Below are 16150 nucleotides of genomic sequence, written 5' to 3'. Positions count from 1 at the left end.
TTTTATTGTAAAAAATTAATTTAAAAAAATAATTTAGCATAAATTAAAAATAATTATATATATACAATTAAATTGAAATAAATTTACACCCTAATGTTTTTAAATAATCAATTAAATTAATTTCCTAGGTCATGAAACGATTATATAAATTTAAAATACTTAAATATTTTAAATATTTTCTTTTTCCCTGCGGTTTACGTGGTTGTTTCGTATGAGTCTAAATTAAGTTTCAGATTTTATGATTTTGATTAATATGATTAACTATAGTGCAGTACTAAACGATAATGTTATTTTAGATAAATGTATATGTTATTGATATATATTAATGTGTGCGGTATTGAATGATTTAATTTGGGGAAAATATGCGAGATTAAAATATAAAAGTGCGCAGTTTTGAACGACGACCTTTTTTTGAAAGTGTACGGTTATGAACGACGCAAATCTATAGGTGGCGCTCAACATGGGGCTCAAACCTTCAATCAGCACGACCTCAAGATTAAGAGTCTGATACCCATATTGATATTTTATTAATATTAAAAAAAAAACTACCTATAATATTACAATAGTAAAATAAATATAATATATAGGCTGATAGATTAAAAAATACCTTCTAATTAAATTGTCATTTTCTATGATTAATTATTTAAATTTAAAATTAAAATAAAATGTAAAATAGATATTTGTATAGATTATAGACGCTCACTAAGTATTTAAAATGTCATTTCCAAATTGTATTATCAGTCATCACTTATCACAATATCATTATTACCACAAAATATAAGAAAATAAAAGCACAGTAAAAGTATATAACGAATTGAGTAAACGATATTTTCTAAAAGCAACCAACTTACAATAATCCACCCATACTCTTATTAACTATTTCCTAATCACACTAACCACCTATCGTCTACACTGATTATCAATTGGAAAGCTGCCAGCTCATGATAATTTCATAGTGGAATTATAAAATAATTTACTTACTAACTACTTATTATTAGTTATTACTAATTTACGTTTAGGTACATTATTAAAGAGTATACGTTATACACATAATTTATTGTACAATACAATGCCATATTATCCGTGATGGACTCTTGTTGCATGTCGAATGAATTAGAGACATTAGATCCTTGGCCACAGCTAACAACAGATGTAGTAGATTTTCAATTCGAAAATAATTTTACTACCGACCAGCAATCATTCCAACCACTGCCCGACAAAGAAGAATACTTACAGCGTTTAGGTAAGTCATCTCTCTATTTTTCTAATATATAGTACACATCTGTAGGGTTGTCATTAATCGTTATTACGTAATACAAATAAGTGTTATGTAATCATTGCATCAGATTACAATATATACTGATTATTTGATATTTAATACCATCAATGTTCAATAGAGCGAAAATTGAAAAAACTAAAGAACAGTTCACAGTCCGATAATACAAAACGTCGTCAAATTGTCGATCAACTGTGTGAAGCTCGCAAGTCATGTTTAGAACATTTGGTAGATTCAGATAGTATAGTGTTTGAAAACGAGCAGCCAGTTACTCAACCTTCAGGACTTTCTGCTTGGATCAATCCAGAACAGCCTTTATCTACAATTGAAACCCAACGACTAATCGAACAAGATACTCAAGATGAATGAGTTTTGGAGTCGTCGTACTTGTGTCATTTTGACTGGCGCCAGCAAAGGTATAGGACAGTGTTTAGCTGTAGAAATTGGTAAACTTTTGATCCCAGAGTCGACCATTGTTCTTATGGCTAGAGATACAAATGGTCTAGAAAAAACCAAAGAAATGGTCAACAAAGAAAACAGTGACATTTTGGTAGAGGTATATAGAACATAAGTACCTATTTTATTTTTCTCCTACTAAGTTTTAAATGGTTTTTATATTAGTATTATAGCGTGGATTTCTTTAACTCCAACGCAACAATGTTTGAAAAAATTGTTGAACCTATTGATTCAACAAAGTATGAATTATTTTTATTGATTCATAACGCTGGGTCAGTAGGTAATCTGGATCATCTCGCAGCTGATATGAATGATCCTGATGAATGGAACAAGTAATTAATTTTTTTTTGTTAGAAGTTAAAATGTTTAAATTTAAAAGGAACCTATTCAAATTGTACTAATGTATATTTGACTTAATTAGAATATTGAACACACATGAATATTTATTTTATTGATTCCTCTGGTTATCAAATAATAATAATCAAGTCTCAAATTAAAAATTTCTTTTTTTTTTTTTTTTTAGGTATATGTTGTTGAATTTATATTCAGTAACTTGTTTAACAAGTGTATTTTTATCTAAGTTCAATTCAGATACAGCTGAAAGATGTATCGTCAATATAACTTCATTATTAGGTATTGAACCATTTAAATCAGTTGGATATTATTGTGTTGGTAAAGCTAGTAGAGAAATGTTCTTCCGTGTATTGGCTTTAGAAAACCCTACATTGAACATTCTTAGCTATTCTCCAGGTATAAAATTTTTTACTTATAAATATAAATATTTTATATATTATTATTAGTTCTTATTAAATAAGATTACTTTTACTCTATTTTAGGCCCTGTATTGACGGATATGTATAAAAATATAAGTTTGAATTCAAAAGATGAAGTAGTACGTGAACAATTTACAAGTGGACAGCAAAAACAATATATTGTAAAAGTTGAAGACACTTGTCAAAAATTAGTGAACGTATTAGCTATGAGAAGTTATAAAAGTGGTGGTAGAGTTGATTATTATGATAGATAATTTTATTCCATGTGAAACTTTTTATTAACATATGTATTATTATTTTTAAGTTATTTTTATTATAATATGTATCGTTTACTATTTTTAATTTATTTTGGAAGAAAAGAATTCCTCTTTTAGCTTAATATGATAATAATTTATGCATAAATAAGATTATATTGTTATACATAGTGTAGTACACATTATTAAATACCTCTAGTTCAATTTTCCGAAATTGTTAAAACAAAGCATAATATACACATCTTTTTATATCTTAGTCATTTGTATATGAATTATTGAACTAAACTTGAGGAATGAGGTCCTTCACTCCTTCAAATTGGAAGTATTATTTGAAATTATAATTTAGACCCAAAAGAAACTGTAATTGCTTAGATACTTGGAGATTGGGCAACTAATTGACTGACAACTATTCGTGGTTGATTGAGTTGCATCAAAGTTACCTGCAATTTATTTTTGTATTTTGTATCAAATTTGTATTGTCTATTATGCAACAAAAATGTAATATAAAATTTGTGCATGAAATAGAAAAACATTCCAAGCTATACAACTACACATTAAAAAGCTACTCCAAAAAAAAATGTGATAAAAATCTTGGAATGAAGTACTCACTGAAATATTAAGCACACAGGTTAAAATTTTGGAGTACTACCTAAATAATATATATAATTATTTACAAACTCACGTGAAAATTACACTTTCCCTCATATTAATATCTGTATAACAAAAAGCAAGACAAATAATTTCTTTTAATTCAAGGTTAGTTTCTTTTCTCATTCTATAGAATTCAAGAAATCTCAAGTCAATTTTCTGTAATTCTTCAGCAGCAATGAATAGTCTACAGTTAATATCTTTTTCCAATATAAGATTGATCCAACGTTTTCTTCTGCATTTTTCATGTAGTGTTAATAATAATAATAAAAATAATATCTTCATAGCTTCTAGAGTCTAGACATTACGAAATACTAACAGCAATACAAATATTAATAAAACAGTTATAAAATATTTGAAAAGTTTAGAAAATAAAATTCTAATATATTTTATTTTACTACCTTTTTATATGATAGCAGCAATTTTTTCCTAAATTAATTTTATAGAATGACTAGAATTATTATTTTTTTTTTATTGAACTTAAGCCAGGCAACTAGGGCCATTAGCTATTTGTAGGGGTTATGAACTGTGGTATGTGTAGCAAGGTTTTTAACCACTATGATCCCGAGTGGTCACCCATCCGGGAGCTAGTAGCTGTGGCCATTACTTACTCTTAGTTGCATTCCACAACTAGAAGCAGCCAACGCGCCATGCCTAGCCACTAGAATTATTTTATTGCTTGATAAAAGAAACTATTATGTATACATATTAAATAACCTAATATTATTATTTCTTTTTTCATAAAAATCAGTATTTTTATTTAATTTGCAATTTCATGTTTTTGTTCCCCTTTTGTTTGTTAATACATTCTATTAGTATCTTTTTTTTATTAACAACATAATTTTGTAAGAAATAATTGTAATATTTTTCTGAAAATGAAGTTTTATAAGCATGAATATAATACTTTACTAAATATTAATGGTATATTAAACTTTTAAGTAATTACAATTGGAGTTATAAATGTAAGTATATAATATTTATCATACATTTCTAGATTAATCTTCTCAACTCAAATAAATAACTAAATATTAGATAAATTAATAAATATATAATATAATTAATTATTAAAACATACAATAAAATTTTAATTTTAAAATGTAAACATTTTAAGGCTAGAATTTATCATACTCAAACTCAAATAAAACCTATTTTCTATGTTTTTTTTTATTGCTTTTTATCTATTAGGTATAACTTATATTGCAGAATTGTTATTTTAAATTTTCTAGAAGTTTTTAGAGTGGATAAAATAAAACTTTGAAAATGTTTAGCTAATTAAAAACGTATCTTTAACCTTTGAGTAATCAATAATATACATGAAATGTTCATAGATGCATGCATATAGTTGCATTTATTTAACTTCAAAATTATCTTTCATTTAAAGTATAATAAAACAACTTAATATCTGGCTATATTAACTAAATTCTTGAACTCTTTTTTATTCTTTGCTTCCTGATGCTTATGTTTATAACAATATAGACTCATGAAACTACAAAATATATTTTTTACAGTGCCAGTTGTATAACCCAACTTTGTCTGGTACAAGATAAATATGAATTAATGCGCTTTATAAATATATCTTGGTTTTAGTATACCTACTCAAGTTTATTGATGAATCGACATTGATATACCTCACTTTGCAAACTAATTCAACCAAGATGGGCAATCCACCTATGGTAGATTGGATATAATGTTTTGAATATTTTCCAACATGATTTAAACAACTCTAAACTTTCTTAATATCTTTATTTTCTGAGAATAATGCATGAAACTTTTGTCAAAATTGGCCAAGTAGTTTTTGAGTCTATAAACTAAAAACATACAGATATTGTTTTTTATTATACATTTAAATAACAATCAATAAATTAAATATTATTTTCTTTTATTCAGAAAATTTTTATCGTAACTTAAGGTTGGACGATTAGTTTTTTATAAATAGATTTTATTATAGCTGATATTATTATTTTTTGAATAAACTGATTTTACACAATATTAATATAAAACTATAACACCAATTCATCATACGTGTATATTATAATGTATAATACTCAATTATCGGTTTGTTAGAAAACATTAATTGTTCTACACAATTTTAGTATGTTAAAAGTGCAAACAATATAGTTACATAGTATAATACATTCCATGAAAAAAATTTAAAGTACAAAAATAAAATAATTTTTATCAGCAATGTAATCCTTGACCTTCGTATTTAATCACTAATTGTCTTATGTATTTAATTGCTGCTTCATCTAATCTTAACTTTGAAACTTCTGAATCAAATTGATCAATTCCTCCTTGACCAACAACATAACCATTTAATCTAGCAGCTACATGAGAATTAATCATATCTTCTCCAGTCTTAAGACCAAGATCATTGCACAGGTTTTTGTGTTGTTGCAATCGGTATTTTTGATGGTAACTGAATACATAAATTAAACTCAATTTTGTTTTAAATAAAATATAGTTTATAAAAAATTAATGATATTTACTCCTCAGCATTGAAGAATTGACCAGCAGGTTCTATTTTGGTCAGAATATCAAGACCTTTAGCTTTTTTCTCATTCAGAGTCTGCTCGGCTTCTGCTTTTTGTTGATCATTATGATAATATATGAATGACGAATACTAAAAATCAACAAATGTTTTAGTAAAATATAATTAAATAAATATAAAAATATACATATTATATATACGTAGTTGGATCTAACATTTTTTTAACCCGGGGAAAAATATGAAATTGGCATCATTTTATATCAATAACCTTTTTTTTTTTTTACTTATTATATAATTAGAAATTTGCGCCCTTTATGACTAGCGCCTGGGGGCATGTGCCTTAGATTACTCCTCTCCTCAATCTGGTGATATATATATAATAAAAAAATATTAATTATTTAATATTTAAATACCTACTAAATGCATTGTAAATACTTATTCAAAATAAATTAAGTACTAAGTATAAAATTATGAAAACATACTTGCTTTTTAAACTTTGCAGTAGGATCATGATGATCCCAAAACATTTTCAATAACTCTAAATAAGAAACAGTATTTGGGTCATATTGTAATTGAATGGCTTCTGTATAGTCACCACTAAAATTAGATAGAATTATTAGTTCATCAAACATCTTAGATTTTTACAAAATTGTTAACTTACATGTTTCTATATGTAGGAATAAAACCTTCAGATCCACCAGCATAACCAACTCTTGTAGTAATAATTCCTGGAGTAGAGCCAAAAAGACTGTCAGGAGCCCAAAAACAGCCCATAGAAAAGGTTGCTTTTTCAGATGGAATATTAAGATAATGTAATGGTTCCATTTTCTATAGAAATAAAACAAAATGTATAATGCCTAAGAAGAATATTAATAAACAATTAATTTTATTAATTGAAAAAATAATGTTATCTTCTTATGATATACATTGAATTATTTACAATGAACAAAAATATGAAAACTTAGTAGTTTAAATAGGATACCTACATCTTTTAATTGCAATCATTATATCTTGAAAGTTGAAGTAGACCATATCAAATAACAAAATAAAAAGATAATAACTTCACTCAAATGTAATATAATTACTTATCTAAAGCCAAATAAATAAAGAGAAAGGATGATTTAATTTCAAGTAAATGTTGCGGTGGAAAATAAATGATCGCTGAGATTAACTGATAAAAGTGGATAACTAACAATTCACTTAGTTTTGTGATGTAACATAAACACTTGAAAATAAATGATTCATTATATAGTACTATACTATAAAATTTATACAATTACTAAATAATCTTTTTCTACAACACTTCAATAAGATACTACATAATAACCAAGAAATAAAATAAAATCTTAAGTTTAATTATTTTGGTAAAATGACTACCACTAGTACTATTACAATCAACAAATATAATTAATATCTTATTTACAATTAAATTTTTTCTGAAGTATGAATGTGTAAAACCTACTATATTTCATATAAAAATTAATAATATATATATTTTTAATGAGTGAAAAACCTACATAGGACTATAGGAGTAACATGACTCAATTTAATTTTTTTACATAAATATATAAATGTTGTAATAATATATATGTGGATTATGTTGATAATTGATAAAAAAAACAAAATATTTTAGACATTATTAATATTATAAAAGTAATTCAAGGTTTATTTTCAATAATTAATGTACTTGATCAATAATGTTTGAAATTACACAATATTTAATTTGATATATTAATAAATTTTAAGTATCTTTATATCTTTAATTAAAAATAATAATTAGGCATGTATTTTTTAAACATTTCAAAAATATAGTGTGATCAAAAATTCGCGCACATAAAAATAAAATTATTGTAAATAGTAGTTGTAATGAATTATTTTAATCGGATATTGTAAAATAAAACTACAGGTACACTCGACATTAAATCTTGACGTCATTGTTATACTAATATGTATTAATACGGCGATTCCATTCGTGCTTTGATTATTACTACGTAAACAGGTCATTTTCCCAAGAACAATGGGTGTTTATTGTTGAACAGAATTTTATTTTACTTGGTCCACCGAAAAACCCCTGTCCTAAATCCCTTTACTTTGTTAGAAAATTGGAGTTTGGACAGTTTAGTAGCCATATCACGTCTCAAATAATAGCCCTATTGACGGCAAGACATTATAAGTTATAACAGTTTATTTTGTTGCTTGATTTCGACGAAGGACATTGTTGATTCCAATTTGTAGCAATATAATATTGTGGCATTATTTAAAAAAAAGGGTTTATAAAAACTGACCACAAACATTGAATGAACTGAAGAGTCACATAACAAAGAATAAAGATTTACTTAATTAATGTAAACATTTAACATACCTACTCCACTAACTGACCATAAACGTAATAAAAACGTGTCGTGCATACATTAATGAACAAGGTACCCATTTCGAATATAAGATGTAGTACAACACATATATTGCATATTTATAAATTAATTTTGAATATTTTTTATTTATATTTATAAATACAAGATTAAGTAATTCAATAAGACATAATAATTATTTACAAACACATTTATTTTGATGTGCACGACTTTTCGATTACACTAAATTTATTCAATAACTTATAAAAAAAAATACTATACAGGCAATATTGTATTCTAGGAAATTTTTACTCCGTAATTCGTTATTGAACTTTAACATATAATTTTTATAAAATAGCACAAGGCAGAATTTATTAGACAGTGAGTTTTTTTTTAATCCATTATAATAAAATTGTATAATTAAATTATAGTAGTCACTCCATAATTCAAAATTCATGGGACTTAGTTAAAAATTAGATTCATAGAAGTTATCGATTTACCGAGTGTTCGAATAATCGAGGAAAAAAAATTAATTCAAATTAAAGAGATATAAAAAATTGTATGTATGTACATATTAAATTTATTTTGACATTTATTTATTATATTATTATATTTTACATATTAAAGAAATCTGGTTTTTATTTTTGTGATAAATTGCTGGCCACAATCTGATCCACAGCGTTGTCTAACTTACTGATAGCATTGAAAATTGTATTGTATCTTTTTTCATCCATTTCAGATTGCTCAAAAAATCGAGGTAATCCTAACAAAAGTTTAGATTAGGTAGGTAAGGTACGATAACATTTATAAACTACGATAACATTTAATCACCGTCGTTATTAGTTTCATAACGAGTACGTCAAATACATTGTACACAATCTTTAATTGGTTCTTTATATGTATGTACTTATATACATATGAAATTACATATAATCGCATTTAAGGAAATTTGAATTATCGAAAGGACCGGAATATATGTATTTTCTTCTAATTATAGGAGGTTTTCTCAAGGGACTCGGCGTTTAGTTCGATTTAAGTTTTTCGAATTATTGAGGTTTGAATTAACGAGTGACTACTGTAATTACTAATTATGTTCTAAATTTCAATTTTGAAAACAAATAAATTCAAAATTTATAATTTAACTTTAATATTACAAATGATGTGGTTATTTCTTAGGTACTTATGGAATTGTACACCAATATATATATTTATAAATAAATAATTCACAAAATATACCTATGTATATTTTTCAATTAAATTTAATGACTGTTCATATTTCAGTAATTACATTTAAAAACCATTTCTATCTAAAAAATTATTTTGATACATTAAAATAATATAAAAAAATGTGGAATCATACATAGAAAAATAGTAGGTTATTTAATGTTAAAATTATAAAATAGATCAAATTTACAAAAGAAAAGAATTATTCACATTAAAAATTAGTTCATTAAACTGTCATAATACATGTTTTCAATAATTTGAAATTCTTTATACTAAGAATTTACTATTTTAATTATTGTTTATAATATAAAAGAATATTATTTTTCTGTAATGTTAATGCAATGTTAAAGCACATGCCACAATATATATTATAAACTATTTAAATTAATATTAAGTTGTGTATTCAGAGTATATACCTATTATAAATAATGCCTTAATGGTGTCAATACCCAGGGTTTTATTAACTTATAGAAAAAAAGAATAAAAAGTTTAACATCAAAACAAATCAAAAATAAATTTAAGATTTAAAAAAATTATATATTTATTTAATATTTATTATTGTAATATTTTTCTTACCGTGTTGAGATATTTTAGTAGTTAACTAGTTAAGATGTTAGGTTACGTTATTCAACATACAAAGTTACAGATAAAATACTATAGATAATAAAAAAATTAGTCTTATGTAGCATGAATATGGACTTTACTCTTACACTTAATTAATGTATGTTAAATTATAGGTGAAAGTTTATACCAAGACATATAAATATAGTGCCTAAAATAAAATCTGCATAATTATAATTTTATGTAATAATTGATTATTTAATGACTGTTTCAAGATATAACATTAGAAGACACCATATAACATGATTTTTAGTTTTAAACTAATCAGCAGAAATTATTTAGTAGACATATTATAAGAATTATTTTTTAAATATTTAAAAGAATATAAAATTCTATAAAATTAAAAATTATGTGTTCATACATTTTGGTCTGCTAAGAGTTTTTTTTATTTTAGATGGCCCTCGAATAAAAAAATTTGGAAATCCCTGAACTTTAGTCTATAATTGATATAATATTGAATGAAAATAATAAGTTTAGCTGTATTACTGAAGATGAGCTTCAATAGGAAGTTATCTTTCTTGTTGTATTATTACAATTCAAATAGTAATAGAAAAAAGCAAGTACGTTTTTAGAAATATTTAAATGGTAGGTCAGAAATAAGTGGTGATTATCAAAATGTATATAGTTAATAACCATAGGCATAACTAGGGGGGACTTGGGGAGCTTAGTCCTTCCAACATAAATTTTAGCCCCCCTATCATAATTCCTAGTCCCACACTCCCACCAATAATAGTAACATTTTTAAACTTAAATTTAAAATATCATTTTATTTTTTTTATTAATATCTTGGAAAAATATTAATTTAAACTATATTATTGTACCTATGTAATGATCCTGTGTAAGACGTATCATGTTGTGTAATTTTTACTAAACAAATACTCCCTACTAAGAAGTTGTCAATAAACTAAAAATCATTAAATTCTTTATATCTAAAATAATACTTAATAATATGTTAATACATAAATATTTAACCTCAATACCACTTGGTTTATTATTTGTTTTATAGTTAAATATTAATTTGCATTCATATTACATGTATAATCAATGAATGTAAGGTGTTTGGGGGATATGGGGGGCAGAGCCTCCCAATAATTTACTTATAATAAAAATTCTAGGGCTGAAGCCCCCCCCCCCAACTTTAAGGTCTAATTACGCCTATGTTAATAACACAAAAGGTAATAGCTATAAGGTTTTCTTATATTTGATAAGTGATAACTAAACAAAAATATATAACACTGACACTGTCTGTCAATAATCAACATTTCTCTAATAAGCTAGTTTATAACTTATAGGCTATTTTTAATACCGATCAATTTTTTTTTTTTTTTTATCTAGACATTAAGTTGGTTTTATACAAATATTATTGCTAATAGATCTAATAAAACAAAAAATAACTTATTAATATTTTCAAGTTCAAACTTTATATTTCCTACAGTTCATTATTATTTTTTTCTTTTCGCACATAATATAACATGCTCATTGTAAATATCTTCACAGATTGTATGCATTCAAATAAATAATATATATATATATATTTCCTACTGTACCTTATAATAAAGCCTGGTACTTTACACATAATCTATCAAATCTACTAAATTTGTATTTACACCAAAAACATGAAATTGTTATCTAGTTTATACAAAAATCTGTATTGAATATTTTTAGAACATTATATTCGATAAATTGAACTCATTTAATATTTATACTTTTATTTATTATAAGCATAAACTTTCTTAATGACGAAGCTTAGTGCTTTTCTTAACACTGAAGATTCTCTTCAAATATTATTATATAACACTTACAACCTCAGTATCTGCCAAAAGAAGCTATACTAAAACTAAAATAATTAAAAACTACTTCAGAATTAGAACTTTTCACTTAAGACTGACTGACCTATTAACATATAAACAATCCTAAACAAACCTAGCTTAACCTATGAGGAAAAAAATTACAAACATGTTGAATTTGAAAATATTACAGAACTTGCATACTTATGTATTAAGTCAAGAAAAAAAATATTTTATTCCTTGTTTAATTTATTTTTTTATAGTAGATCTAGAATTGTAATGACCTAAAAATACACAATAATGCATTAAAAAAATGCAAAATGACCAAAAAATATACTTAAATGAGCGGAAAAATTTAATTTTAAAATAACTATTATTTATTCATTTTCTATATTACACAAAATAGGTAAAAATTTGTATTAAGAAATTAAGCAAATAAATTCAAATTTGAGTTGACAATAACTTTTTATATTACTTTTTTAATATCAATGGAATGGAGAAAGTAATTGAGATTACCTATACAATACATGTTAAAAAAGTTCAAAGTAAACAAAAATGCAATAAAATGCAAAAAATTCAAAAATATGCAAAATAAAATTACACATTCTAAATTGTTATATAACGAAAAAAAATAATAAATGTTTAATTGATCATTATTTAAATATAAAATTTCTAGGGTATTCAATAATATTATCACTAATATTGGTAAGTTTAACTATGTGATCTATTTGTACAGATAATGAATCTATTAAGTAATAAAATCTCAAAGTCCACAAAGTAAAAATATAAAAAAAATACATAGACAACTTACGTTTATATTTGAGTTAAACACTTTGAAGATTCTAGAAAACATATATGTACTTGGCCGAGTTCGATACAATTTTATGTAAAAAAGTTATTTAACAAGTAGATTTTTAATTTTTAACTTAATACAGTCTTTGATAAATTAGGTTAAATAATGAATATAAATACAACAACTAACCACGAGTCTTGTCACTTTTTTACAGACACAGGTTTATAAAAGTAGGTAACTCTTGATAATTGAACATCGGGAAAGGATACCTAACCATGACATACATATGACATGTTCACATTTACGTTTAAACATCAGTGAATACTGATTTCAGATGTCGTGATAAAGTAAATAGCATTAAGTAGAAACATTGATTATGAATACTATAAAAAATAGTATTATACCTAATCTATATACTATGCCACAAACCATATTTTTTTAAAGATAAAGTGAATGAGTGTAAAGACTGGTCAGTGGTCACGACATGATTGGCGGGTGTACGGGGTATTTCCTTAAAATATGTTCAGTGTCTACTGTCATTAACGACCACTAGTACGAACTTAGATGTACTATGTTGAATGTAGATAGCGTTAGCGTAACTAAAAAATGAAATCCTCACGTAACATCATCAGATTCTGTATTCAACAGTCAACAGTCTACAAACTAACTACAGACCATACTACCAATACTACCATAGTATGATATTATACATAATTTTTACCTACTTGTAGAAACTAGAATGTATAATGTAAATAATATGATCTAAGATTTGTAGATACTAAGCACAGAATATGGGCTATCAACAGTTAGAAAACTACTACGTCTTTTTTCATCTGAAATTTTGAATGCATACGAAAGTATTTTAGTATTTTCTAAATATTAAACCATTTGAATCTATAAATAATCAAGTTAAACGTTTTAATAACGAATTTTAAAAGTTATAAAACCATTTATATTATATATTTTTTTTTAAAACCTCATAAAAATAAATTATAGGTTAATGAAATATAATTGCATACAAAACTAAACCTAAATTTTGTCTATAAAAAAAATTATGGTTATAAATGTTATTAATTACCTACATGATGAACAATTAATTATTTATGAGAAACTTTGTACCATATTCTTAATTTTTAGCTAGGTATAAAAATTCAGCATTTCATAAATGTTAAACTACAAGATTACTAGTAGATTTTCGTGGTTTTTAAGAATCTTTACAACATTTGTACTCATTAAATAGGTAGGAACTTACAAAAATAAAAAAATCGTGCAACTTTTAATAATTTTAAATAACTATAATAATAATACTATATATATGAAGAACCTTGTATTACATTTTCAAGCTTTTTAACACAGTTAAAAAATTATTATCTACACTTCATTGGAAAAACTAAAAATAATTTAAAAACTGAAAATGTCAATAAATAGCTCAAAAAGGGTCGAATTAAAAAAAAGGGTGTATTCAGACATTTACAACATGTAATCCATGCAGAAAATTATAATTTAAATATAGGTATGATGAAAATTTCATGCACCTCCAGTTATTTAAAAATCAAAGTATTTTATCAACTTTTTATCGTATACAGTACATAAAAAAATTGTATATATTATAAAAATAATAAATTCATTGATCCAGTCAGAATCTAAAATTCCATAAAAATGTTTACATATGAAAAAACGATAATTGGTTAACGAAATCACGAATATGGTTTATAAGTGCCTTGCGATTTATTTTTGACTGGTCTCAATAAATAACATACATTAATTGGTGTGAACAACAAATAAATTAAAATTAAAATACGCTTAGATGTGGACTGAAACAATTATACTTATGTGTTAGCTGTGAGGTATATGAGCAATGTTTATAAAAAATAAACTACAAAAAAAAAAATAGGTGAATCGAAGTTAATTGTAGAGATCTATATGAAAGTTTATTTGCGAAATTAAGACTTTACGTTGAGAGGATATTTCTCGGAGAGTAAATATTCGGAGAAATTTTTCGTTTAAAAATGTGGCATTTTTATGAAAAATCTAGGTGGACAGATAGCAAATCAGAAACTCTGTTTGAGGCAATAAACAATAGCATACAAGAAAATATCAATATTTATTTATTCAAGTAGTGACGTGCTTTTTTAACTGAAAAATAAGAATATAAGACTGCCTGATTATTATCACTACATTATCTATAAATCTTACAATTAATTATAATAAACATATTATTATTTACCTATATAAGATCTCACAATCAAACAATTAAATGTCTTTAGGAATTTGCAACGACGAGCCAAAAAAACAAAAAGAAATGGATCACTAAATCATTAATTCCTGACTGAATTTCTTTTACAAATGAAAATTTATTCTCAATAAGTATTAATTCTTATAGATATTATTAAAACGTCTTTCCTTTACAAAAATAATTTCAATTATGCATTCAGATTTTAATATTTAATTTTTTGTACATTTTTAAAATTTTGAACTATATTTTTTATAATAGGTAACCTACTCGATAAATGTAAAACGGTTTTTTGTGATTATTATAATATCTTAGGCGTGTAGTTAGATATATACTAACTATCTATCAAAACAATATTAAATACATATAGGTAATTCTAAATGATAAAATAAGAAAGTGACACTTTTTTTGGTGAAAAATTATTTATTTGTAGGACGTAGGTTATCTTTATTACCTATGATACTTTTTTTTAGTACCTATCTAAATTCTAGATACCATGGATTAAAACTAAGTGATAGGTACTTTAGATTTTAGATCAATGGCCTCATGAGTAAAGAATAGTGAGGTACAAATATTGGTACAATGACTACAACATATTAAAAGCCGTACTTAAAACATACACCATCCAATGGATCGCATCCATAGTTATCCATTATCTGATATCTATAAAGGATATATCCATACTCATAGTCACTTAGATCTTAGGTAGTATCACCATGGTTAATAATAAATATATATTTTATCTATATGTATGGATACATACTTAAATGCCTTGTATATTTTAATTATTCTATCAAATATACTAATAGCATTACCTAATTATAGAATAGATTATTCTATAAATAATGCTAATAGACTATCTGATTTACCTGATAATCTTATATGTTTGTAAGTCATAAGGATCTATATCTATTAATCAATCGCTATATAGTGTTTCCATAGACCTTATACTATAGAATAAGGTTCTAAACCACTATAAGGAGTATGCCCTATGGACTATGAGTATAGAACAATGAACACTATGACTATAATATTAATAGCATTTATGTTTTGATCTAACGACATTTATATTACGGAATCGTCACACTTGTTCGTAGTTATATGTATTTTATTTTACACAGTGGTTATTTTCACGTCCTGCCATGTGATTGGTTTTTAAATGCGATTATGGATAAGTCAATAATAATTGAAAGGAAGTTGGTTTGCAATCCAGCAAGTCATTCAAATTAAAAAATTGGCACCTACTTAG

The 16150-nt window shown here is 24.9% G+C and overlaps 2 protein-coding genes across 5 annotated transcripts; one reads left to right on the top strand and one right to left on the bottom strand.

Moving 5' to 3' along the window:
* The first annotated feature begins 1535 nt into the window (after positions 1 to 1535).
* Positions 1536 to 2981, top strand: LOC112601752 (sepiapterin reductase-like). The gene is made up of 4 exons (XM_025349520.1): positions 1536 to 1832; positions 1898 to 2064; positions 2256 to 2482; positions 2569 to 2981. Exons 1-4 carry the CDS (start codon positions 1638 to 1640, stop codon positions 2757 to 2759), a joined length of 780 nt encoding a protein of 259 aa, XP_025205305.1. The 5' UTR covers positions 1536 to 1637; the 3' UTR covers positions 2760 to 2981.
* A 2438-nt stretch (positions 2982 to 5419) lies between these two features.
* LOC112601893 (peptide methionine sulfoxide reductase) lies at positions 5420 to 13057 on the bottom strand. 4 transcript variants are annotated; one of them, XM_025349758.1, is made up of 5 exons: positions 12858 to 13057; positions 6557 to 6723; positions 6378 to 6492; positions 5894 to 6027; positions 5420 to 5823 (listed from the first exon to the last, which is right to left on the bottom strand). In XM_025349758.1, the coding sequence occupies exons 2-5, from the start codon at positions 6718 to 6720 to the stop codon at positions 5586 to 5588; spliced, it is 651 nt and encodes a 216-aa protein (XP_025205543.1). In that variant the 5' UTR covers positions 6721 to 6723; positions 12858 to 13057; the 3' UTR covers positions 5420 to 5585. The 4 variants fall into 4 exon arrangements, with proteins under 4 accessions (XP_025205543.1, XP_025205541.1, XP_025205542.1 ...); XM_025349756.1 differs by lacking the exon at positions 12858 to 13057 and adding an exon at positions 12687 to 12827; XM_025349757.1 differs by lacking the exon at positions 12858 to 13057 and adding an exon at positions 10044 to 10119.
* Between the last annotated feature and the right edge of the window lie 3093 nt (positions 13058 to 16150).

The sequence above is a fragment of the Melanaphis sacchari genome, unplaced genomic scaffold (assembly GCF_002803265.2).
Source record: "Melanaphis sacchari strain LSU unplaced genomic scaffold, SCAv2.0 Contig7_pilon_pilon, whole genome shotgun sequence".
NCBI lineage: Eukaryota > Metazoa > Arthropoda > Insecta > Hemiptera > Aphididae > Melanaphis > Melanaphis sacchari.
This window is presented reverse-complemented; position numbering and strand designations above follow the sequence as displayed.